Source organism: Sorex fumeus, unplaced genomic scaffold (assembly GCF_029834395.1).
Source record: "Sorex fumeus unplaced genomic scaffold, SorFum_2.1 ptg000024l, whole genome shotgun sequence".
Lineage (NCBI taxonomy): Eukaryota > Metazoa > Chordata > Mammalia > Eulipotyphla > Soricidae > Sorex > Sorex fumeus.
The window spans coordinates 9,304,858-9,329,997 of record NW_026606081.1 but is presented as its reverse complement, the minus strand read 5'-3'; the positions used below and the strand labels follow the sequence as shown (position 1 = coordinate 9,329,997).

Genomic DNA, 25,140 nt, shown 5'->3' with positions numbered 1-25,140 from the left:
GCGGGGCGCGCGCTGATGACGCGGCGCCGGCGGGGGCGGGGCGCGCGCTGCGGGAGGCCGGCCCGGCGGCCACTGCTCGCAGCAGCCCCGCGCGCCGCCGGCTGGGCCGTGAGCCAGGCGCGGCTCTCGGCGCCCCCCGCCCCCCGGGCGCCCCCGACGAGCAGCCCGGGAGCGGCCGGCCGGAGCCCGGCGCGGCCCCGGGCCCCGAGGAGGATGAGCTGGCTCTTCCCGCTGAGCAAGAGCGCCTCGTCGTCCGCGGCCGGCGCCCCCGGCGGCCTCACCAGCCTCCAGCAGCAGAAGCAGCGGCTGATCGAGTCCCTGCGGAACTCGCACTCCAGGTGACCCTCGGCCGGCCGGGCGGGCTGGGGACGCGGCTCCCGGGCCCACCCGCCGGCCCTTCCGGCCCCGCGGGCCGCGCTGCGGGCTTCCCTCCGGCCCCGGCCCGCTCCGGCCCGGGCGCCGCCTCGCGCCGGACCTCGGACCCGGCCTTGCCCCCGCGCCCGCGCCCGCTCCCGCGCCGCCGGCCCCGGCCCTGTGCTTGATTCATTGGCCGGACCGGGGACCGGACGGGCCCGGGAAGCGGGTGCAGCGCGATCGCCGGGTTTCAGAAAGTGGAACCTGGTTTGGAAAGCGCCGTTGCGACATCGCAGGGCCGGGAAGCGAAGTTTTGCTCCGCGCGTCTCCCGGCAGTGACGAGTCCAATCCTCTTAATTACGCCTCGCTCCCGGGACTCGGCCGGGCTTAGCGCTGCCCGGATCCTCCTCTCCCATCTGGCCGCCCGGTGCCTCTTGCTTTGCGCACGCCTCGCTCTGACGAGCCCGATCTTGCACTTGCTCTCCCACTCCGCAATTCCTTCAGAGCAGATTCTTGATACGCTTTGATTCCTTCTTGCAACGCTTTATAGCAGGTGTCTGCGTTCGTCGTTTTGTTTTTTTTTTTTTTTGGTGTGCGTGGTCAGGTCATCTGGGAGCCCTCCTCCTCCCCCCCCCCCCCCAAGTAATAAAAACCCACTTAGTAAGTTTAAAAATTCGACAAAAGGAAATGCCCTGCCACCGTGGCAGGGGGGGATATTATCCTTGGTGGTGGAAAATGGGCACTGGTGGAGGGATGGGTGTTTGATCCTGGTATGACCGAAATCCAAGCACAAAAATTTGTGACTCTACAACTGTACCTCATGGTGTTTCACTAATAAAATTTTTAAAAAAAAATTCGTCCTGAGATAATAATTGATATATTCTTATGACTGTTGCGGACCATTTTACCTAGTAAATTATTAATTCCCACCCCCCCCCCCACGAAAACTATTGTAGGATAGCGTTGAATGCAATATGTTTTAAAAATTCAGTGCGAAGTCATTTTGACTAACATGACCCTGTTAATGACTTAATTTTTTCTGCTTGTTGGTTCTTTATCTCTGTTTGTCTTGTTTGGAGCCTCCGAAGATGATGAAAATACTGGGATATTTAGGAATGCCGGTGTGTTACTTTAATGATGGCTTTCCTTTTGGAAAGCTAAGTTCTCCAACTTCTTATAAGTCTTTCTAAATTGTGTTCACGGTCCTCCCGTTGTTCATCGATTTGCTCCAGCAGGCCCAGTAACGTCTCCATCGTGACTTTGTTGTTACTGTGTTTGGCATATCAAATACATCACGGGGAGCTTGCCAGGCTTTGCCGTTTTCTGTACTTTAAAATCTAATAAAGTGACTCCCTTATAACAAACTTAAAAGTTGTCTCTTTAGAAGATGTCCCCAGGTGCCGCGGAGAGGACGGTTGCCTTGGTACTTGGTAGACCTGACTTCCATCCCAGGCATCCCAAATACCGCAGTGGCTAGGAGAAATTCCTGAGTGCAGTCAGGAGTAATCCCTGAGCACCTTCCTTTTCCCCCCAACTTCCACCCTCCACCCCCAGCAAAAAAAAAAAAAAAAAGGCCACAACCTGCACTAGTACTTTTGCCAAAGTACCTTTGGGATTAATTGCTTATAAACCTTTACTCTCAGTGCTATTAAGTTTGTCTTTTTAGGTTGGAATTGAAGTTTAGAGCTATGTGAAGAACACATGTTGCTATAACTGTGGCAAATAAGGAAAATAATTGTGAAGTATTTTCACACCGCCTGAATAAGGTTATGGCTAATCTAAAGAATTTTGGAGTTAAGAGAATAAAGACTTCATCTTATTATTTTTTTAACAGAAAGTACATATAATTGAGCATGTGATGTTTAAATATTTTGTCATATTACACTTACAGCTTAAAGTTATTGATGTGATAATGCATAGTTACATTACCCAAATTTCAGGTGTACATCATTAAAAATCATCACATATGTACTATATTAAATTCCACCACTAATCAGTTCAGTTTTGTCCATCGTATCATTGATTTCTTTTTATCTGGTATGCCTTCCTCCACCTTTCCTTCTGGTAACCACTAATTGGTTCTGTAGTATGAAAGTTTATTTTTTTATTCATGTATTTGATTTGATGTTTTGCTTTACAGAGATATATCACACATATGAACTATATTTGAACAGTTCTAGAGATGATTAAGTTGTGTAGTTTTTAAAAAACACTTTTCAGAAAAAATATTACCATATTGTTTTAACTCATGACATACATTTTTAAGTAGTTGCTTCAAATTACACATTTTTGCAGCATTAGACAATACATTGCTTGAGGAGCCAAACTTAGGTGTACAACTTATGTTTAAAGGCTTTTTTGTAGATAGACCATTGTATTCAGGAGGTGTACTCAGAATGTAAAAATTGAATATTTCAAATGGTATTTTAATGAATAATACAAGACTTTTTCTAAATTAAGAATATCGATATTCTGCTGTGTGCTGATCGATGTGTGCTGCCTTCCCCACTCATGTTCCATAGGTACTCATTTTCCAAATAAAAGATCAACAGTTCTGGCAGTGAAAGTATCTGCTGCCTTTTCTCTGTCCACATTAATGTTCCCTAACTCCTTATAATTAAATTTTATTTTTTTTTGAGAAAGGAATGCTTAATTACCTTCCTGCAATGAATGGAAGCTCTATTTAAAAATTGTTTAACCACAGTATCTTCCTCAGGCCTTTTGGAATGTTGAATGCCTATAACATCATCATCATGAAAAACTTTGTAAACCAAGGTGATTAAATAAACTGGGGGGAAAAGATTAGTTGAATATATGTATTTTCCATCTAAGTCTTACTTGTTACTTGAAGCAAATGGGAAACTGTCATAGAGAAACCCACCCCAAACCCACCCAAAGTGTTTAATGAAAGTTTATAAGCAGGTATCTCTATTTTGAAAATAAAAATCAAAATGTATATATAAGCTACGTTCAGGTGTTCCACTTCCTGACTGATATTTACCAATCCAATCTCTGACTTTATGAGCATAAATAGAATTAATTCTCTTCATTCTACTTCCTAAAGAAACTCAGTGACCACTGTTGGTGTCCTCGCCTAAAACTACTTCTCCTGTCTTCTTGGGGAAAAAACTTTTTTTTATTGGATTCCCACCCTACAGGTTATGTCCTTAACAAAGGCTGCGCACTCTTTCAGCTTCCACAAGGTAGTAATGACTGTTTATACTCATAATGGTAGTCTCGTTCTTTCTGCTCATTAGAGTGGAAGTTGGACTTTTGACCTAGTCTTGATTGTGAGGATTGAAGAATAATTCTGGAGGACGGCTTATCACACTTAGGGGAAGTTTTTGTGTTTTGGATATTGTGTTATATGGACACATTGAATATTTTGGATCGTGAAGGAAGACAGATTGACTATTGATTGCAGTAGAAAAGCATTTGCCAGCCACAAGCAAGGCAAGCGCACTACCTACTCTGATCTCTCTCCAGCTTCTCAAAGGGATAGTGCAGTGAGTAGTGGACTTGGCTTGCGTGCAGCTTACCCCAGTTCAATCCCTAGCACCCCAGATGGTTTCCTGAACCTTGCCAGGAGTGATCCCTGAATGCAGAGCCAAGAGGAAGCCTTCAGCACCTCTGAATGTGCCCCCGCCGCCAGAAAAAAATAAAAAGATGTACGGGGCCAGAGCCGTAGTACAGCAGGTGACGCATTTGCTTTAAGCGCACCCAGCCCACCCAGGTCTTCAGTCCTGGGCACTCCATATGGTCTACAGAGCCTGATAGGAGTGATCCTTGAACACAGAACCAGGTGTAAGCTAAAGAACAGCCTGGTGTGTGTGTGTGTGTGTTGGGGGGGGGAAGAAGTTGAAAGTCTGTGATAATGATGTGTTCAATTAAGTCGTGCTGCAAATTGCCTGCCTTTGAATTTGTAGAAGATAAATAACCTTTTTAAGCCATTTCAGCCTGATTGTTCAGTTAAAGTTTAAAATATGACAAGTCGATAGCACAGCGGGTAGGGCGTTCGCCTTACAAGCGGCCAACATGGCCGACCCGAGTTCGATTCCTCCGCCCCTCTCGGAGAGCCCGGCAAGCTACCGAGAGTATTGGATATGCCAGACACAGTGACAACAAAGTCTCCAATGGAGACGTTACTGGGCCCGCTCGAGCAAAATAAATATTTAATGTTCCAATATTTGGAGCTTCCCCAGAAGTGATTTAAGTATTCCCTGCCTTTCACCTGTAGTCAGAAAATACCTTCTCTCCCTTTCTTTGTGCTTTCCTCCTTTCTCCTCTCTTTTCTTCACTGAACTAACTTTCCCTCCACAACCATTTTTTTGTACCAAATCAGGGGTCTAATGCTAGGGAGGCATGTGCTCAACCAGTGAGCTATATCCCTGACCCCAAATGATGATCTTAACTATTCACCATTCTGATTCTCCTGGTTTCTCCTGTCTCAAAATATCTAAGGTCACTCAGGTCCAAAATACTAACCAAGCTATGTTGTGACTATAAGTTATCAGAAATCAACTGCAAAATCTAAGTTACACAAATAGCGTTTGTTTTGTACTTTGAAAAAGACTTCCTATTATTCTAATTTTGATTTTATATATTACTGATGCTGTTTTTTTTATTTTATATTCAATAAGAACATTTGATTTGAAACTTACTGTGTTTATCAGAATTGCTCTTTTATGTTTTTAACGTTAGTATTACCAATGAAAGAGTTCCTGAACCCGAAGTCAGGAAGTAGCTGAGAGTGCAACCTTAACCTAATAAGCCATAGGCTCAGTGGAGTGGAGGAACTGACCACCTCATCTATTGCCCTGCCCATCTGCGGAATGCTACTGATTCCTGTTACCTGGGTGCAAGTCTCCTCGAGATAAAAGCTAAAATGAGCTTGAGCAACATAAAAGGAAGCAAGCCAGAAATTACTAACATTGGGAAAAGCAGAATGACTTAGATGAATGGAAGCTTTGTAGTAAAGCTATCCTGAATTCCAGTGCTGGCTCTAATGCCATTTGTAGCAAGTCTTGGCAAGTTACTCAGCTTCTCAGAGTCATTTACCAATTGAGAAAATCAGCAACTATTATTCCTTTATGCAGGACATTGATAACTTAAATAATACATATGAACATTTAAAAGAGTAAATGACACATAGTAATTATATGCCACATTATGTTTCCTTCTTTCTACTGCATGAAATTTAAGTCCCTAGAATCACTGCCCCTTGGCCTTTGTGCTCTAAATAACCTTAGTGTTACTTCCTACATTTTTTTCTTCTTTGCTGGACTACTACTGATTTTCCGTTCAGAAAGCAAGTCCATTCCAATAACTTGATCCTTCACAAATAAACTGTCAGGGGCCTGAGTGATAGTACAGTACAGGCTTTTTCCTTGCATTCGGCCAGCCCAGGTTTGATCTCCTGCATCCCCTTTGGTCCCCAAATACTGCCAGGAGTAATTCCTGAGTGCAGAGCCAGAAGTAACCCCTGAGCAGTGCCAGATTTGACCAAACCCCCATCCCCCCAAAAATGAGCTCTGTCAGTTATGAGGGATTTTTTAGACATAAATATACAGGTAAACAAGTATTATCTGATAGGAACTCTGACTGGCAGTTACTTAAGTTTTGTATCTTTAAATATTCCATAGTCTTTAAGTTTTGTTTTGGAATGTTCCTTGGCTGCAAGTCCCTGGATACATTGTTCTTTCTGATCACCCAGATCTTAGGCTTGTAACTTCCTTAGAGAATCTGCTATTGTGTAATTCTTTATCCTGTAACTTTGTTTGGAGGCCAGTAGTGCTTAGAGAGTGACTCCTTAATGGCTTCTGGGGTGCCATTAGATCTGTGTCCAGGATCTAATCCTGAACTCTTGGCATGCAAAATCATCTCCCCCGACTATAACAGTTTTTTATTATTATTTTAATGTAGTAGTATTGCTATTTATTCAGCCATTGATTAGGCTGATTGAATTGGGCATGAACTCCACTTTTTTTTTCATTTTTGTAAATTTATTTATTGAATCACCATAAGAGCAGTTACAAAGCTTTCGGGTTTAAGTCTCGGTCATACAATGACGAAAAACCTGTCCCTTCACCAGTGCCCATTCTCCACCACCAAAAATGCCAGTATACTCCCCCATCCCACATCCTCCCTCTACCTATGGGGTAGATGATTTCCACATTACTCTCTCTGTACTTTGATTACATTTAATATTTCGACACCAGACCCACCATTATTATTTGGAATTTTACCCCAACACTCAGGCCTGCTGAAAAGGCAGCTGTAGACAATTTGTTTTTTATTGTTGATTGTGAGTAACATACGATCTGTGGCCACATAATTTTGGAATTCAAAAATTTTAACAATTAAATATGGAGATATTTCTGCCCAAACCTGCTGGTTTCCGAGATTTGTTCCAGAGTCTCTTTGATCATGGCTGTTAAGCAGCTTGATCAGGAGCCAGAGTGGCTGTTCGTGGGCGGTGACGAGGGGTCTTGTTGGGGCAGGGAGGAAAGGCCACCCCCATCCCGTGAGGCCCTGCATGTCTCGTCACTGCGGGCCCAAAACTGACTGTCCAATGTCCTCTGGAGGATGGTGGCCACCAAGCCACCAAGGGGGAGCAGGCGGAGGGACAGCACCCTTTCCCACATGGGGTGGCCTGGCACCAGTAACCTACAGCGGGGACCAGGCTCATTTCTATTAAAAGCTGCTGGGTTCCGAGACTTGTTTTTGAGTCTCTGGGATCATGGCCATTAAGTAGTTTGATCAGGAACCAGAGAGGCCTTGCCTCCAATCATATAGCTGAGCCGGAGGTGGTTTTTGGGTGTATCTCCCACATATCTAACTTTTGGCCGTTTATTTTCTTAGTAAACTTGGCCCCAAGCTTTGAGGTCTGGCCAAAGGCACAGCAGCAATTTTGTGGTATCTCGAAGTCTGAAGGCACCATCAGGCTGCTGATGCATTTGCCTCACAGGTACAGATTGACCTGCTAGCAGCAGCATACCCCACTGACTATAACAATTTCATTTAACTTAATATAATTCCTCAAATCTTAAGACTTTCTCCTCTCGTGTATTTTTTGAATGGGCCTAAATTTCATGCATCTGTTTCTGTATATTTCTGTCAACTTCTAAACATTCACAAAAACTTTTTATGACGATATGTGTGCATAGTGTCACTGTCACTGTCCTCCCGTTGTTCATTGATTTGCTTGAGTGGGCCCAGTAACGTCTCCATTGGAGACTTTGTTGTTACTGTGTCTGGCATATCGAATACTCTCGGTAGCTTGCCGGGCTCTCTGAGAGGGGCGGAGGAATCGAACTCGGGTCGGCCATGTTGGCTGCATGCAAGGCAAACGCCCTACCGTTGTGCTATATTAAATAAATTAACAGGAATTTTGGTTTTCGGGGGTGTGGCACACCTAGCTGAGCTAAGGCTTTACTCCTTGCTCTGTGCTTATGGATTCCTCCTCACTGTGCTTGGGGGACCATACTGAGAATCAAATCTGGGTTGATAGCATGCAAGGCGAGCATCTTGCCCATTGTGCTATCTCTCTGGTCCCAATTATTGGAAATGTCCTAATATTTAACAAATAATCTAATTTAAAAAGGAATATTTGTAATTATTAATTACAGCATTATTTTAAAGAAAATAATGTTTGAAATAAAAACAAAGAATAATAAATGTTTCATTTAATTAAATGAAATGCAGCTGATTATAATTTAATTATTGAAATTTATTATTATAATCATTGGACAATAAGTAAAGTAAGTAAAGTAAAGGCCCTCCTGTTGATTATCGATTTTCTCGAGCGGGCCCAGTAACATCTCCATTGGAGACTTTGTTGTTACTGTGTCTGGCATATCAAATACGTCATGGGGAGCTTGCCAGGCTCTGCCGTGTGGGCAAGATACTCTCGGTAGCTTGCCGGGCTCTCCGAGAGGGGCCGAGGAATCGAACTCGGGTCGGCCATGTTGGCCGCGTGCAAGGCAAAAACGCCTTACCCGCTGTGCTGTCGCTCCAACACATATTAAATCTATGCAAAATTAAATATTTTTAAATTTATTCAATACCGGCTTTTGTAATTGGAGATATTTTTATTCAAGTATATTTGTTGATTATTTTTCATTGTTTTAAGAACTGCTTCCCGGTTCTTGAACGCAAGTAGCAGGGAATCAAATCCCTTCGAGCCACATCCCTGGCTCCAAAATTTCAAGCTTTTAAAAAATAAACATTTTAGATAAGTTTTAAGGTCACAGCAGAATTGAGCAGCAGATAACAAAGGTTTCCTCTTTTGCCCATGCCTTTTCCAACTTAGAAGAGATAAGTGCTCACATTCCCCACATAACAATTTTTGCTTTGAGCTGAAAAAAAAAATAGCTTACTGGACTGCCCCCTTGTAGATTTCACCATTTTGCCACCACTTCCCATAGTTTTACAGCCGTGCTCTTAGTTGTGTATTAACCTTCAGGTTATTTGGTATTACAATTTTCTTGTGAAAAAAATCACCTTAACTTTCTAGAAAAAGTCCGCCATTCTTTACCCTGTGGAAACTTCATAACTTCCCAAAATGTTCTTATTTTCGATATGCCAGACACAGTAACAACAAAGTCTCCAATGGAGACATTACTGGGCCCGCTCGAGCAAATCGACGATCAACGGGAGGGCCTTTACCTTTACCTTTAATTGTACATCAGAGATTCTCAGACTCATTGGCCTACTCTCCCCTTTTTCAGGACAAAAAAAAATTATTTTCCACTTTCTGACAGTCTATTTATAATGGAAAAATTTGAAAGCACTTATCTCACCCACCTTCACTACACCAAAGGCTGTTACCATCACCCCTGACCATCCTTCATTGGGTTGGAAGTTGGGGCAATTATTTCTCACTTAGGAAACTGCTATAAATGACTGTTGAGCTTGTAAGGTGAACTTCAAAATTATTTGTATCAAACAAACCTATAAGTAGTTGTTGTAACTTGATACATTGAGTCATATGGTTCCTTTATAATGAGTAGATGAAAGTTACAGTTGCATAGTGTATGATACAATATAACTTGTTACCTTTGAACACAAAATTTCCAGGCGATCATGTGCCTCCCTTGGCTTAGGTGCTGGTTTTACTTTCCAGCATCACTCAAAAAGTTGAGGGTGGTGTGGGGAGAGGAAGGGTACTGGGGCACAGCAATAGAACAGTGGGTAGGTCTCTTGCCTTGCACACAGCCAACCCAAGTTCAATCCCTGTCACCCCGAATGGTCCCCAATTCCCACCATGAGTGATCCCTGTGAGCGCAGAGCCAGAGTAACCCTGAGCACTGCCAAGTGTGGCCCCAAATCAGAAACAGTTTGTTCCTACATTGTAACAGCTGAGTGCTATCTCGAATTAATTTGCCCCTTGGAATCACCTCCTTTGAAATTCTTTTTTCAAACAGTAACAACATCTCACAATGGAGACAAAAAAAAAACCCCCGAAATCACAAGGCAGCTGTTTCTCCATTGCTAGTGGAATCCAGCTCCAGCCACGCTGGCATCTGCTCTGTGCGAACTGTGAACTCCTTCCATGTCTTCTCTGCAATCTGCTCACCTAACTGAAGGATCTTGCTCAGCTTCCACTGAGTTTTAGTTCCTACTGCCAGCATGCCCTAACTCTGCCTGCAGTCTTGTTCCCCAATGCTTTCTTCCATTAGGATACCTGAGTAATAACTTTGAAAATTCAAATTTGTGTCATTCCTTTCAGTACTTTCACAACTCTTGCCAAAAAGTCCAGCCTCCCTAGCTGAATCCATGACTGTAGCCAGAAATAATGATGTTACTGGAGCGATAGCACATGGCTGGAACGATAATACAGCAGGTAGTGTGTTTGCCTTGCACGCGGCCAACCCAGGTTCAGTTCCTTCGCCCCTCTCAGAGAGCTCTGCAAGCTACCGAGAGTATCCCGCCCTCACAGCAGAGCCTGCCAAGCTCCCTGTGGCATATTCGTTATGCAAAAACAGTAACAACAACGTCTCACAATGGAGATGTTAGTAGTGGTACCCGCTCGAGCAAATTGATGAACAACGGGAGGACGGTGCTACAGTGCTACTGATGGAAAGATCCCAACAGAGATGATGTAGAAAAATGTTTACTGGGAAAAGATATGCAGACTTTTAAGTATCTTTGGCTGTTTTGTGTGTAAAACTTTTCTAGTGTTGTATTCTATGCCTCGAGCGGGCCCAGTAACGTCTCCATTGGAGACTTTGTTGTTACTGTGTTTAGCATATCGAATGCCAGGCTCTGCCGTGCGGGCGAGATACTCTCGGTAGCTTGCCAGGCTCTATGCCTAAGACTCTGTTTCCAAAAATGGACTCTAGGTGTTTTGTACAACCCACACCACCCCCACCCCCACCCCCGCTTGCCTTGGCAGGGTTGAACTAAGGGGACATAGGAGTCTCAGATGTAGGAGAGTCTTCCATTTTTTCACTTCAAAGGTAGATTTCCTTCTATCAGGGAAGGGTGGGGGGGAGCACTGAGTAATATTTTCTCTTTCAAGGTTGAGATTGCACTTTAAGCACTGTCCTCCTGTTGTTCACCGATTAGTTCGAGCGGGCACCAGTAACGTGTCCATTGCGAGACTTGTTGTTACTGTTTTTGGCATATCAAATACTCCATGGGGAGCTTGCCAGGCTTTGCCATGTGGGCAGAATACTCTCGGTAGCTTGCCGGGCTCTCCTAGAGGGGTGGAGAAATCAAACCCGGGTCAGCCGTGTGCAAGACAAATGCCCTACTTGCTGTGCTATCACTCCAGTCCGAGGGGGAGAAGGCCAAATAAATTTGGGGACCTTTAGGATATCCACTTCATTGCTCTTACTATGTTTTCTAGTCATGAGTTCTCTTTCTTAAAAGGACCCCTCCTCCCCTGTTCATATACATATGTATATTAGGTATAGATGTGTATAAAAATGGGCATAGGATTACTTATCAGTACTTTGTTTTTCCTGGAAAATATCACTATCCTTATTTTGATACCGAAATTTGTAGGAAATACATGTATTTCCTTGGTTGTTTTGATGGGGGTGGAGGATCAGATCAGAAGGAGTTTAAGGACTGCTCTTGGCTTTGTGCTCAGGGATCACATATGATGCTTCACAGACCATGTGGGGTTCAGCTGCATGCAAGGCAAGCTCTTAATCCTTATACTGTATCCAGCCTGGAAATACATGTATTTGGTCTTCATCCACAGTTCCTGGCTCACACTCTTTCAAATCCTTGAAATCTCTAAGTGTTGAGAGCTTCTTGAACCTGTGGAGATGAGCACTGGTGCACTTAGGACTGGGAGTCCCATGCCTTTTTCCCGTTTTTCGTTCTGTGCATCTTTTCCATCCAACCATTCCTGTTTTACAGTAGTTGGTAACAAATATGTAGAAAACTGGCGATCTAGTACAGTGCTGGCTATATGACCCTCTAATGGTTCCCAGATGATTCCAGGATGGACAGCCATAGATGAAAATTGGGTAAATGGGGCACCGCACCAGGAAACCAGAGAGCCAATCTTCAGGGTCCTTGAATAATGCAGAAGAATAAAAATTTTAGATCATTTCATTGTTTATTTAATCTAAATTTGATCTCCGTTGACAACTTTTCATTAAAGACATTCTTTTTTCAATAATTACAATTAATATTTATTTCAAGTAGTAACATTTGCAGCTTCAATAAGTTAAAAATTGTACATTTCACATTAACCAGCTTCATAAAAATACTTTGAAGGCAGTTTCATCCAGACTGCAACTATGTGATTATTTTTTTCTTCTTCCCATTCTTCTCTCTCTTTCCTTTCCCAAATAAGTTCTTGCATGTATGGTTTGAGGTAGAATTTGTCCTCATATTTAGTATATTGCTTCTTGGGCAAGATCTGCACCCTCATGGTTAGGTCCAGAGCTCTCTTAAATGCAAAATATCCGGTCTTTATAAATGCTCTCAGGGAGCCTTTTGGTGGCTTATATCAGGTCCTCATCCTCATAAATTGTACATCATGCATTAACCCCAGTTTATAAACCCTGCAGCATTGTAATACCATTTCCGAAGGTCCTGCAGCCACCATCCCAGACTGCAGCTGTCTGCCAGCCCACTGTGTTGACCCCAGACCCACAAGTTTTAATGTCTCCTAACCTTTTCCTTTGTTAATTTAAAGAACCAGGACTTACAAAGTTAATGATAGTTGGGTTTTAGGCATGTAATGTTCTAGCACCAATCGGCCTTTTCTTCTCCTCAGTGGTAACACTCTTCTGTGGGATAAAGAGGAGAAAGCCAGTCAGTTCCCAGTTTTTTCAACACTTAGGAGTCTCCTAGATTTAAAAAATAATCCCATATGTTAGAGGCTAGCTAACTTTTTATCAGAAGGTGAATAAAAGTAACAGTCAAAAAGGAAACCAAGAGGCTTTAAAAAAAACTTATGAGTTGTAAATTTTTTGTAATTGTTGACACCCAAGCTGGTTCTGCCTTGCTGTCTCTCCCGGTTGTCGCTTCCATTCTTAGGACCATTTGTAGTCCAGCATGGCTCTTCAGATTCTACCTGTCAGTCCCAAGCAAGAGGAAGATGGCAAGGTAGACAATTAGACTCATACTATTCTTTGGTTTCCTTTAATCCTTTGGAAATTATACCCCCTAGTTTCTTTATTGGCTGGAACTTAAGTCTATAGCAATAGTTACCTATAAGAAAGGCTAAAACCATTGCTATCCAGAGTAAAATTAGGTTTCTTTTACCTAGGGAAAAGGTGAGTGTCTATTTTGAGAAAGAGTTGCCTCTTATGGACTCTAAGATGGGCCTGAGAGATAGTATGATGAGTAGGACACTTGCCTTGCGTGTGGCCAACCCAGGTACTCTCCCTAGCACCTTATATAATCTCCCAAGCACCGCCAGTGTTCCCTGAGCACAGAGCCAGGAGTAAACCTTGAACACTGCTGCATGTGGCACCCAGACAGAAACAACTGTAGAAGAGTTCGCATCCACATTTCATGAGCCGTCTCTGGAACTGGGTGGTAGCAGAGTTAACGATTAAAACCCACATGTCTTTATTACATACATTTATCAGAGGTTCATGATTGTTTCTACTATTACTGATTTAGCTACAGTTATGAAAAATGGATTTATCAGTAAAATGAGAACGTTTCTTTGCCACTTTTTACCTTAGCATTTACCACTATCATCCCTCACACTTGGATACTTCAGAATATTGTTATCTGCTTATTTGATAAACCTTTCTGTAATTATGATTGTTTTTCCTTCAAGAGTCTGAGATTAAAATTTAAAAGTAGTTTCAGTAGACTCTAAAAGCATTTAAGTTGATATAATAATTCCAGATAAATTATAAATTATTTCCTCTTAAATTTTCTCTTCCAGTATAGCTGAAATCCAGAAAGATGTGGAATACAGGTTGCCATTCACTGTAAACAACCTCACAATTAACATTAATATGTGAGTAGAATCTTATTTTTTTTTCATATAGTAGTGCTTTTAAACTTATTTGGTTCATTATTAAAAAGTTAAACTGTTTAAAATAAACTTATTTTAAACATCACATGCTAGTGACTATAGTTTTCAATTAAAACTCAGCAAATAAAGATATAAACTAATGTATATTGCAATTAAAAAAGAATTTTGAGAGGAAATGTAGTAAATAATTTTTAGTACTAACACTACTTTTTTTTTTGCACTAGTCATTGGCTGAAAATATGTTTGAAAAGTAAGAACAGTAGTGATGATCAAAGGGATTATGTATAGAAAGCCATTGGAGCTGTTTGTAATGCCAGAAATGCTAGAGCATTCTAGTTTACAGCAAAAGTAAAAAATATAGCCCTGAAGTTATTGTTATTGAATGGGAAGATTATACAAAATGATTGTTGAAGTACCTGTTTATCCTCAAATCCAAATATTATTTACCATAAAGAAATGGTACTGAGTAGACTTGCATTAGATGGCTGGCTGGATAGGAATGCTCAAATGTACTGAACTGGAAGACTGGACCAATGTGTAGTCCGTGCCCTCAATGTCGAGCAGAGTGCCTGCACAGAGGAAACTGTACTGAGATTGCTAAACATTGTTGTATTTTAACTTGTAATGTAGAAGATTTTTAAGTCCTCAGAGCAGGGCCGGAGAGATGGGACAGCGGGTAAGGTAATTGCTCATGGCCAACCTAGGTTCAACACCCTGCACCGCATATGGTACTCTGAGCCTCACCAGGAGTGATTCCTGAGCACAGAGCACAGCCTGGTGCTCCTCCCCTCACCCCATTCTCCCTCAGATTTCTCAGAACAGCTCTGCATATTGGGACAAATTTGTGACACGTAGTGGGAAACTAGTTTAGATACAAACTCAGTGTGATTGAGTTCCCAAGATTATTCATTAGCTTTTTATCAAACCAGTTTGATAATGCCAGATGTATGAATGAAGTAGATTTATCTTTCACTTCATTAAAAGGGCCTAGTTTTATTTTATTTTATTTTTTGTTTTGGAGCCACACCCAGCAGTGCTCAGGGCTTACTCCTGGCTCTCTGCCCAGGGATCGCTCCTGGCAGGCTTGGGGGACCATCCGGGGTGTCAGGAATTGAATATGGGTTAGCCTCGTGCAAGGCAAACGCTCTACCCTCTGGACTATCACTACCGCCTCTCTCGGTTTTATTCTTGACAGTGCTACCAACAACATGTTTTGAGACAACAGGGGATAAATGGAATTTAAACAGAATTATTTTTTATTTTAGAGGATATCATTCCTTATCTAGTGAATCCCCCAAAATACCTTTTTTAAGACAACTAATTCATGTTTGGTGGTAATCAAAAAAATGTTCAGATTTTTCCCTTTGTGGGGGCTGGAGCAATAGTACAGCAGGTAAGGCACTTTTCTTGCACAGAGCTGACCCAGGTTTGATCCACAGTACCCAGTGTGGTTCCCTGAGTCCACCAGGAATGACCCCTGAATGCAGAGCCAGGAGTAAGCCCTGAGCACAACCAGATATGGCTTCCCCAACCAAAAAAAAAAATAAAATCCCCTTTTAAATTGAGAATTTAGTGTTTAACTTCATGGTTGGAGAGATTAAGGTAATATGAATATGACAGCAACATTCTAAACCTAATACTTTGTTTTATGCACTTGGCAAAATTTCAAAAGCATAAAAGCTATAAGAAGATTACATATTTAGCACTTGGGGCTTTTTAACTAGCCAGCCTGGATTAATATGATTTACCTGACATCAGTGTCTGATCTCATTATCATCTCGAATTATATAGAATTTGGTGTGCTGTATTTAAAAGCAACTAATTTGTTGAACTAATTTGTAATTCAATTCCCCAAGTATAATTTCTACATATTTTTAATCCAATACACTTAATTGCTGAATCAGTGAAAATGTGAAATTGTAATTTGTTTTGAACTAATTTTGTTTTAGAATTTTATCATTTATTGTCTTTTCTTTCCCACCTTTTAACAGATTGCTTCCTCCACAGTTTCCTCAGGAAAAACCAGTGATCAGTATTTATCCACCAATAAGACATCACTTAATGGATAAACAAGGAGTATATGTCACCTCTCCATTAGTAAATAATGTATGTACCTGTCACGGTTTATTTCAGGGTAATGTAAAAGGTGTATTGCTTTTCTACTTAATACTCCTTAGAAATCTGAAATACTTAAAATCTCATTTTAGAATTAGTAATTGAAAAATAACATGTAGTAGGTAATATAAGATGATTATCTTTTACTGATAACATCCTGGATTATAGTAAATTATTCCATAATTATTAGGAAGGGATAACAGGCCTCAAAGTTTGTGAGTTCTGTGTAGTGGTCCTGAGACAATTTCCGTGTATGTACAGCGGCTTCCTCCCACTGACAGGCAATTCTGACTCCTGTAGCGTCTGAGAATTCATCTCAGGTTTGACACTGCTCCCAAACATAACATCATTTTCCACTGATTGAGGACTCAGTCTTCGAGACTATCCTCTTCTTAAGATGCAAGTTACCTGTGCAAATAGCTACAAGTCAGTTGTTTTGATGGGCCCTCCACTCAGGTTTAATTCGCTAGACCGGCTACACAATTCAAGAAGCCAGCTTACTATCTAGATCATCAATTTTTTTATTACAAAGGAGAGAACTCGAACAGTCAGATGGAAGAGATGCATAGGGCAAGGGGGAAAGGCAGGGAACTTCAGCCTCTCCGAGCACACTTCTCCACGGACCCCGATGTGCCCTCCTTTTGTGCTTTTGTGAGGATTTATTACATAAACATAGTTGATTAAATTGGCAGTTGAACTCTGCCTCTAGAGAGTGGGTGATACTAATGCCCCTTCTGGGGGGCTGGAAAGATGGTGGGGGGGGTGGTATATTAATATCCTCTTGTGCAATTGGGAATCCTTCCTGTTTGTTTGCTTAAAGAATATAGATTTTTGAGGTCCATGGAAGGATTCTTTTTCGGTAAAGAAGGCAGTTAGCTAAGTAAGTCTGGGAATGTCTGCTCTAACTCCTCTGGAAACTGAGGGCCTTTTTTTATGGGTGTCTAATACTCTTTCAGAAAATAACGTAGGTGGTTCAGTGACATTAACATTGTTTTTTAGCTTTTCGTTTAATTCTTCACTTGTGAAAATATGTTGTTTTAAAGTGATTCTACTACGACTTTATAATTCTGAAAGTGATTTTGATTATGTTATTAATGTTGGTTTTCAGTTTACAATGCACTCAGATCTTGGAAAAATTATTCAGAGCTTATTAGATGAATTTTGGAAGAACCCACCAGTTTTAGCTCCGTCTTCAACAGCATTTCCATAGTAAGTCAGCTTATAATAATATAAAATGTTTGTGTTTATACATTTATTGCATTTATTTTATCAAAGTGATCAAAATGTAGTTTAAGTATGTCTATATTTAACTAAAATATAGTTTAAGCTATGTCAAAATTTTGCTTTCTATAGTCTTACCTTCACACAGATACACACTATTTAGAGTCAGCTGTCTTCTCTAGATATTTCTCAAATACTTATCCCAGTCTCTTTTTAATATGTATTGCTCTTGATTCTTTAATTTTAGGTAATACTATTCATGTATTATAATTGAGGAAGACTTTAGCTATCTTTCACAAACCTATCTTTTCAATAAAATTATAAATTTATTTTATCATGTTGAATCTAAATATTGACTTTCAATTAGATTTTGAAGAATTTTTTGAACATACTAAAACTCTTATGTGAAAGCAACAATTCTCCTTTTTAGGCATATATATTTCATCAATTTATATAATTAAAAATAACTCGCCAGAAAAAAAAAGATCTCATGTATAATTTATTATCATTGTTACATAGACTCATTTAAGACAAGTAAATTTACGCCTGAAGTCTAATTTAATGTTTCTGTTTTTCTTTAGCCTATACAGTAACCCAGGTGGGATACCTCCCTATGCTTCTCAGGGTTTTCCATTTCTTCCCTCATACCCACCACAAGAAGCTAACAGGACTATCACTTCTTTGTCTGTTGCTGACACGGTTTCTTCTTCGACGACAAGTTACACAGCAGCTAAACCAGCTGCCCCTTCATTTGGTGTCCTTTCAAATCTGCCATTACCTGTTCCTACAACAGACTCTTCAGCACCGGTTGGTCCATTCAGTTATATTTTGTACCCTTGAAATATCTTTTCAGTTAACAAATATTCATGATCATACTCTTTGTACCAGCCACTAAGTAAGGCACAGAAGATTAATAGATTAAATCAGAGATGAAGAGGTAGCTCGGCGGATTCAGAGGCACAGACCTTGTGCACAGGAGTCAGGGGTGCTTTCACTCAGCCCAAGGGGCTCAAATTTCATTTATTTATTTTAGTATTTGGGCTCCACCTGGCTTTGTTCAGTGCTTACTCCTGGCTCTGTACTCAGGGATCACTCCTGGTGGGGCTTTGGGGTGCCAGGGATCAAACCCAGGATGGCTACCTCAAAGCAAGTACTATACACTCTCACCTATCTCTCCAGCCCAGATATCAAACTTCATTTACTTTTTTATTTTTTTTTTGCATCGCACCCAGCAATGCACAGGGGTTACTCCTGGCTCATGCACTCAGGAATTACTCCTGGCAGTGCTTGGGGGGGACCATATGGGATGCTGGGAATTGAACCTGGGTCGGCCGCATACAAGGCAAACGCCCTACCCGCTGTGTTATCGATCCAGCCCCTAGATCTCAAACTTTAAAAGCCATGTATCTTAATCTATCCTTCATCTACCTGCTATCTTCTCTTAAGAGTTATATGACTGTTACACTTCATAAAAATTTCAAAACTACTGCTTCTCGTAAATAACACTTGAAAGAGATTTATTTTCTAACCATTTATTTGCCTCAGAAAGAGTGCTAATGCAGATACCAATGTGGTACCCAACAAAAATATATTAAATGCAGGCTAGACATAATTAGTTCAGAAGGTTTTTGTGAAATGTGTGCCTGCTTGTGGAAACCCCATCACATGCTGTCGTTTTTCCCCACAGAATGTCCAGGTGTAGCCCTGCTGACCAGAGCCAGCCTTCATGAATTGTATGGCTTGGGAGTGGCTATTGAGTTCCACTGGAAAAATCCTAATTGTAAAAGATAGTAAAATAGAGGCTGGAGTGATAATACACTGGGTAGGGTATTTGTCTTGTTTACAACCAACCCGGGTTTGATCCAATCCCCAGCACCCCATATGGTCTCCTCAGCCCACCAGAACTGATCCCTGAGCACAAAGCCAGGAGTTAGCCCTGAGGACTGTCAGGTGTGACCCAAAAACCAAAAAAATTAAGAATAAAAGTATATAGTCAAAAAGATGAGAGTAAGACTGTAAAATATAAAAGTAGAGATAAAAATTTATGAGATATATTACACTAAAAATTTATAATAGGAACAATTAAAAAGATGGCTGAAATTTAATATCATTTGAAATTCTTTTTAGGTAAGTCAAAATGGTTTTGGTTACAAGATGCCAGATGTCCCTGATGCATTTCCAGAACTCTCAGAACTAAGGTAAAACATTTAGAGTATACAATTTTTTGTATTTCATTTATAAATTACAAACTAGATCGTTTTCATATTTGTTTTTGAATGAGACTTTAAAAATTCTTACTGTGCATACATTACAACTGTTTAAGTAGGAAAGTTTCATATGTCAGTTTGAGGTCTGTAGAACATATTTATTCAATAAATAATAAGCACATAGGGACTTTTCTAAATGCAGGGAATAATATAATATTTATAAGATTAAAAGGTCATGTCTCTAACATGGAAATCATTCTTGTGAAAATTATTTCTCACTATGTCGTCTCTAAATATTTTTGAATATGTTTGTATGTGGAGAAATAAATTAGAATTCTCTTAAAGTATTAGCATATTGAGTTTTTCTAATTTTTCTGGTTTTACTGAGGTATAATTGACATATAACTCTGTATAGTTGTTTAGCATAATGATTTGCCTTACATATATATTGGCAAAATCATTAGTACAGTAAATTTTGTTAAATATGTTATACAGATAGCAAAATAATCCTTTTCCTTTTTCTTATGATGAAAACGCTCAGCATCATTCAAATAGACCACACAGCACTGTTTACTGTCATCATACTAGTTTTCTCCCTGGAACCACATACAGTCCTGAGCACAAAGCTAGGAGTAAGCCAGGTGTACCATTGGATGTGGCCACATCCCATTTGTTCTGGTCACTTTTTTATCTTCTTAGTATATCCCACTGGAGGTGCACAAATGCCCATGAAAAATCCTACAAGCTAAAAAATATTTAGGCTCAGCATGTGGCCAAATGATACAGCATTTACCTTACCTTGTATATGTGAAGCCTGGCCGTAATGTGTTTTCCAATAAGTTAATAAGTAAAGTTATTAATGTAATAAGTAAATAAATATCAGGAGGTAAATCATGAAGATTTACCACACCTTTAAGGTTTATTAGTTTATTAGTATAATTACAACAACCCCAAGGAGATAGGTATATAAAAGGTTCTTTTTTGTTTTTTAAAAAAAAATATGGAAATGTAAAAATACAAAAAGGCAAATCTATCTGCTTAACTTAATTATAAAGTGTTTCTTCTACTTTTGATGGGGGAGAGACATATTAATTTCATGGGTTAAGATTTTTTTTTTACAAGTTCAGTTTGAAGAAATAGTCCAGGATTTAGGAGCCTGTCTTGCAGGTGGCCAACTCCAGTTCAGTCCCTGGAACTATGTATGTTCACCTACACACCATTAGGACTTATATCTGAGTACAGACCAGGAGTAATCACCGAGCACTGTCAGTGGATGTTATTTTTTGCTTTTAAAGTTAACCTTTTTTTGTACTTATATAAAAACAGATACCTCAAAAGTTATTTGGAACTTTCATTCAGTTGAAAAATTATGAATATCATCTTGGAGGAGAAACTAATTCATTAACCTTTTTTTGTTGTATTTTTAGTGTGTCACAACTTACAGATATGAATGAACAAGAGGAAGTATTATTAGAACAGTTTCTGACTTTGCCTCAACTAAAACAAATTATTACTGACAAGGATGACTTAGTAAAAAGTATTGAGGAACTAGCAAGTACGTCTTCTCTGATTTCTTTAATTTTCTGAGAAAAATGTGATCTTTAATTAGAAATAAACCAGGAATTTATCTTACAGGGAAAAATCTCCTTTTGGAACCGACTTTGGAAGCCAAAAGACAAACTGTTTTAGAAAAAGTGAGTAGTTATCATTTTGAAGAAATCCATTCAATTTAAAAATAGAACAGGGCTGGAGCAATAGCACAGCGAGTAGGGCGTTTGCCTTGCACGCCGCCAACCCAGGTTCGATTCCAGGCATCCCATGTGGTCCCCTGAGCACCTCCAGGAGTAATTCCTGAGTGCAAAGCCAGGAGTAACCCCTGCGCATTGCCAGTTGTGACCCAAAAAGCAAAAAAAAAATAGCATAAAACAGTATTTTTATTCTTTCTTTTAGTATGAATTACTTACACAAATGAAATCTACTTTTGAAAAGAAGATGCAAAGACAGCATGAACTTAGTGAGGTAAGATTGTTTAGTTCTCTTTTTTTAACATAAGAGCTTAAAGTGTAAATGTCTGTGAGACATTATTATAATTATATTGATTACAGATAATGTAACTATAGCTATGTAAACAATTAGAGTTATTAGTTTCTATTGTGTCTGGTTAGTAAGTTCTGACTTTATATGCTAAGATACTAGTTCTCATGCATGAACAAGATGTTTCACTTATCTGTGTTCACTTGTTTATTTTGTAGTTCTTCAATTATGTAAGCATATTGTCTGGTCAAATTTATCCCATCACTTTCCCATATTCTGCTGTGAAGTGAAGCACTTCACAGTGAAGCATTCAGTTCAGCTCACAATCAAACGATGAGAATGGCAGGATATAGAAGTCACTGAGAATTATTTTGAAATAAAAGTTCACTACTGTGTTTGACTACTGTCCCCTTTTCAAAAAAGTACACCAATCCACACCCCCATAGAAGTATTTTGGGGGCGTGGCAATTGGTTCATTCTCACGAGCTCTTCCTGGCTCTGTGCTTCGGGGTCATCACTGGCAGTGCTCAGAGGGCCATATGTGATGACTTACCACATGCAAATCATCTGTACTATTTCTCTGGCCCTGGAAATCTTGAAATTAATGGAAAGTACACCCATTACACCCAAGGTTTACTTTCTGTCCCTCATGCTGGATTATCACCCACTTTGGGAAACATTGTTTTAGTGGCTGTATAATACCAGTTCCTGAATCCCCAGTAGATAATGATGATTTTCCTAGTTTTATAATAGTTTGTTATCCATAAAGTGATTTCTAATGAGCTCAGTGTTTTCTCCTAACTTCAAAAACTAAAGACATGGGTGGTAGCAAAATTTTTTAGAACAGGATTTTGTAAGGCGAATAATGGATTGTTTCTGCTTACCCCTACCTTGTCCTCTTTCCTACCCTTATTTTTTCTGAATTTAAACTAATACATGACTTTCTTTCTCAGAGTTGTAGTGCAAGTGCCCTACAGGCAAGACTAAAAGTTGCTGCACATGAAGCTGAAGAAGAATCTGATAATATTGCTGAAGATTTCTTGGAGGGAAAAACTGAAATTGATGATTTTCTCAGTAGCTTTATGGAAAAGAGAACAGTATGTAATCTTCACTTGAGAACAAGTGATAGCCTAATACCACATCACTTACTTACACATAGGAGGAAAAGAAACTTAAGCACATTTGCTGAGGTGTGGAGTTTTGAGTGCCATGAGAGAAAGCAGAAGAGCCGCTGTTGAGAATGAGAGCACCCTCCTCCTGTCACTTTAATATCGTTGCTCTGGGTACAGAAGCAGATAATGTCAGATAATGGCTCAGTTTCAGAAATAGTCTCTGAATCATTTTGTATTAAAGCTAAAAAGTCAACTTGATCGTCTGAATAGTTACACTCCTGAATAAACCGTTTCACAGATTGTTTTTTTTAGGAAATAATCTAAGAATCGGGGTAGTAATGCAACAGGTAGGATCTTGCCTTGCACACTGCCGACCCTGGTTCAATCCCCAGCACTCTGTATGGTTCCCTGAGTACTGCCAGGAGTGATCCCTGAGTGCTGAACTAGGAATAAGCCTTGAGTACCAGCAGGTGTGGCCCCAGACCCCAAACCACACACACACACACACACACACACACACACACACAAAGAATAATCTAGGGTCCTGAGCAATAGTACAGCAGGTAGGATAGTTGCCTTACGCACAACCAACCTGGATTTTTTTGATCACTGACATTGCATATGGTCACCTGAGTACTGCCAGGTGTGCCCCCCCTCCCCAAAAATAAGCTACAGAATTTTTAAAAATCTATATTGTTGAGAATGTTTTGATAATACCCGTTCTATTCAAAGAAAATGTTGAAAGTATGCTTAAGGGCTGAAGAGATACTGCAGCAGGTAGAGAGCTTTCCTTCCACTTGGCTGACCTGGGACTTAATTCCGGGTACTACATGTGGTCTCCTGAGCGTCCCCTGGAGTGATCCCTGATGGCAAAGCCAGAAGTAGCCTTTCAGCACCACTAGGTGTGACCCAAAAACACTGTAGCACTGTAACACTATTATGTTGTTCATTGATTTGCTCAAGCGGGCACCTGTAACATCTCCATTGTGAGACTGTTACTGTTTTTGGCATATCGAATATGCCACGGGGAGCTTGCAGGCGCTGCTGTGCGGGCAGGATACTCTCAGTAGCTTGCTGGGCTCTCCGAGAGGGATGGGGGAATTGAACCCAGGTCAGCAGCATACAAGGCAAATGCCCTACTTGCTGTGCAATCGCTCCAGCCCCAACCCAAAAGCAACAAAATAAAATTATGTTTCATAGTTTCTTGCCCTTTGATCGTCCCAATATTTATCTGATTTTTCTGAAATAACACTCCCTCTGCCACTTTATTCTTGCCAGGGACTCAAACCCAGGGCCTCAAAACATGCAAGGTGCATCTTCTACTGCTAAACCACATCCATGGCCTATATTACATTGTAATGAGAACATTTTATTAGTAAACTTCAGGAAACATGTATTGTTTATATGCTACCACATAGCATATCTTAGTATTTTCATTTTTCTATAAGAAATCAAAGCTTAGGATATTCATATCATGCCTATCGTTAGGGATTAGTAAGACAATGGATTTTTTTTTCCCTTTTCTGTCTTTCCCCAAAACACTGATTGCTGGTCCACTGTTCTTTGGGTATGCTATCACTACTTGAACTTTTTAGTTTTGTTTTTGGGCCACAGCCGGTGGTGCTCAGGGTTTACTCCTGGCTCTGTACTCAGAAATCACTCCTGGAGGGCTTAGGAAACCATACAGGATGCCTGGGATCGAACACAGGTTGGCTGAATGCAAGGCAAATCTTATCCACTATACTGTTGCTCAGGCCTTTGTACGTCACAGTTTTACTTATTAATAACAGGAGTGTGTTTTTTTTCATATTTTGAACAAAGTTTCTTAATAACAGGAAATCGATAAGAAGGGTCATTTTGATAAACACCCTGGAAATTTGCATATAAAAATTAAATGGTCATTGATTTGATTGATTCGGGGTTTTTTTTTTTTAATTTTAAGCTGCCTCAATGCGTTAATTACCAAGGGTTTAAATAGATTTTTAGAATTTTCTCATAATACAAGAAGTGGTAGGCATATCATAGAGAAAACTTTATCTTAAGTAATCTTTTTAATCTTCTAGATTTGCCACTGTAGAAGAGCCAAGGAAGAGAAACTTCAACAAGTGATCGCGATGCACAGCCAATTTCATGCTCCCCTCTAGGTAAATAGTGCAACAGAGTGTTCACATTGCATGATATTCTTTCATTGACGTGTTCTCTCATGTCATCTTATAGGCATATCTCATGTAAAATGTAAGAGATGAAAATTTATTTTACCTGTGTTTTTAAATTTTTTCTTTTACTTCCAGATTTTTTTGAAATTGCAATGAACTGCCAAGGAAGTAATTGGACACAAAACTGAGCACACTGATAGTTATGATTTGCAAATTGGCCTCTCATCACAGTGACTGTAATAATAGATCCACTGTCCAGACTATATGCGGGACTGAGGCTGACTTTGTACAGATTTGAGTGATTTCTTTGATCTCTGCTCTGTGCTTGGAGAAATTCTTCTGCACTATTTGCACTAAAATGTATATTGTTGATAAATTCTATCATATTTAAGTTCTTCTCCTGTATTATTGATTAAATACCTATGCATGTAGTTTTAATTGGTTCTAATATTTTATAAAGATTATTTCATTTAAATTTG

The 25,140-nt window shown here is 40.2% G+C and overlaps 1 protein-coding gene across 2 annotated transcripts; it reads left to right on the top strand.

Moving 5' to 3' along the window:
- The first annotated feature begins 68 nt into the window (after positions 1 to 68).
- Positions 69 to 25,140, top strand: VPS37A (VPS37A subunit of ESCRT-I). Of its 2 annotated transcripts, XM_056114277.1 has the most exons (12): positions 73 to 338; positions 13,724 to 13,798; positions 15,808 to 15,922; positions 17,040 to 17,140; positions 17,734 to 17,959; positions 19,280 to 19,350; positions 20,787 to 20,914; positions 20,995 to 21,053; positions 21,310 to 21,378; positions 22,347 to 22,490; positions 24,569 to 24,649; positions 24,797 to 25,140. In XM_056114277.1, exons 1-11 carry the CDS (start codon positions 214 to 216, stop codon positions 24,647 to 24,649), a joined length of 1,194 nt encoding a protein of 397 aa, XP_055970252.1. In that variant the 5' UTR covers positions 73 to 213; the 3' UTR covers positions 24,797 to 25,140. The 2 variants fall into 2 exon arrangements, with proteins under 2 accessions (XP_055970253.1, XP_055970252.1); XM_056114278.1 differs by lacking the exon at positions 22,347 to 22,490 and having other exon boundaries at positions 69 to 338.

Coding starts and splice junctions, on each gene's coding strand:
- VPS37A (XM_056114277.1), top strand. CDS start 214: ATGAGCTGGCTCTTCCCGCTGAGCAAGAGCGCCTCGTCGTCCGCGGCC. Junction 15,923..17,039: donor CCTCTCCATTAGTAAATAAT/GTATGTACCTGT, acceptor GTTGGTTTTCAG/TTTACAATGCACTCAGATCT. Junction 21,054..21,309: donor GACAAACTGTTTTAGAAAAA/GTGAGTAGTTAT, acceptor TCTTTCTTTTAG/TATGAATTACTTACACAAAT.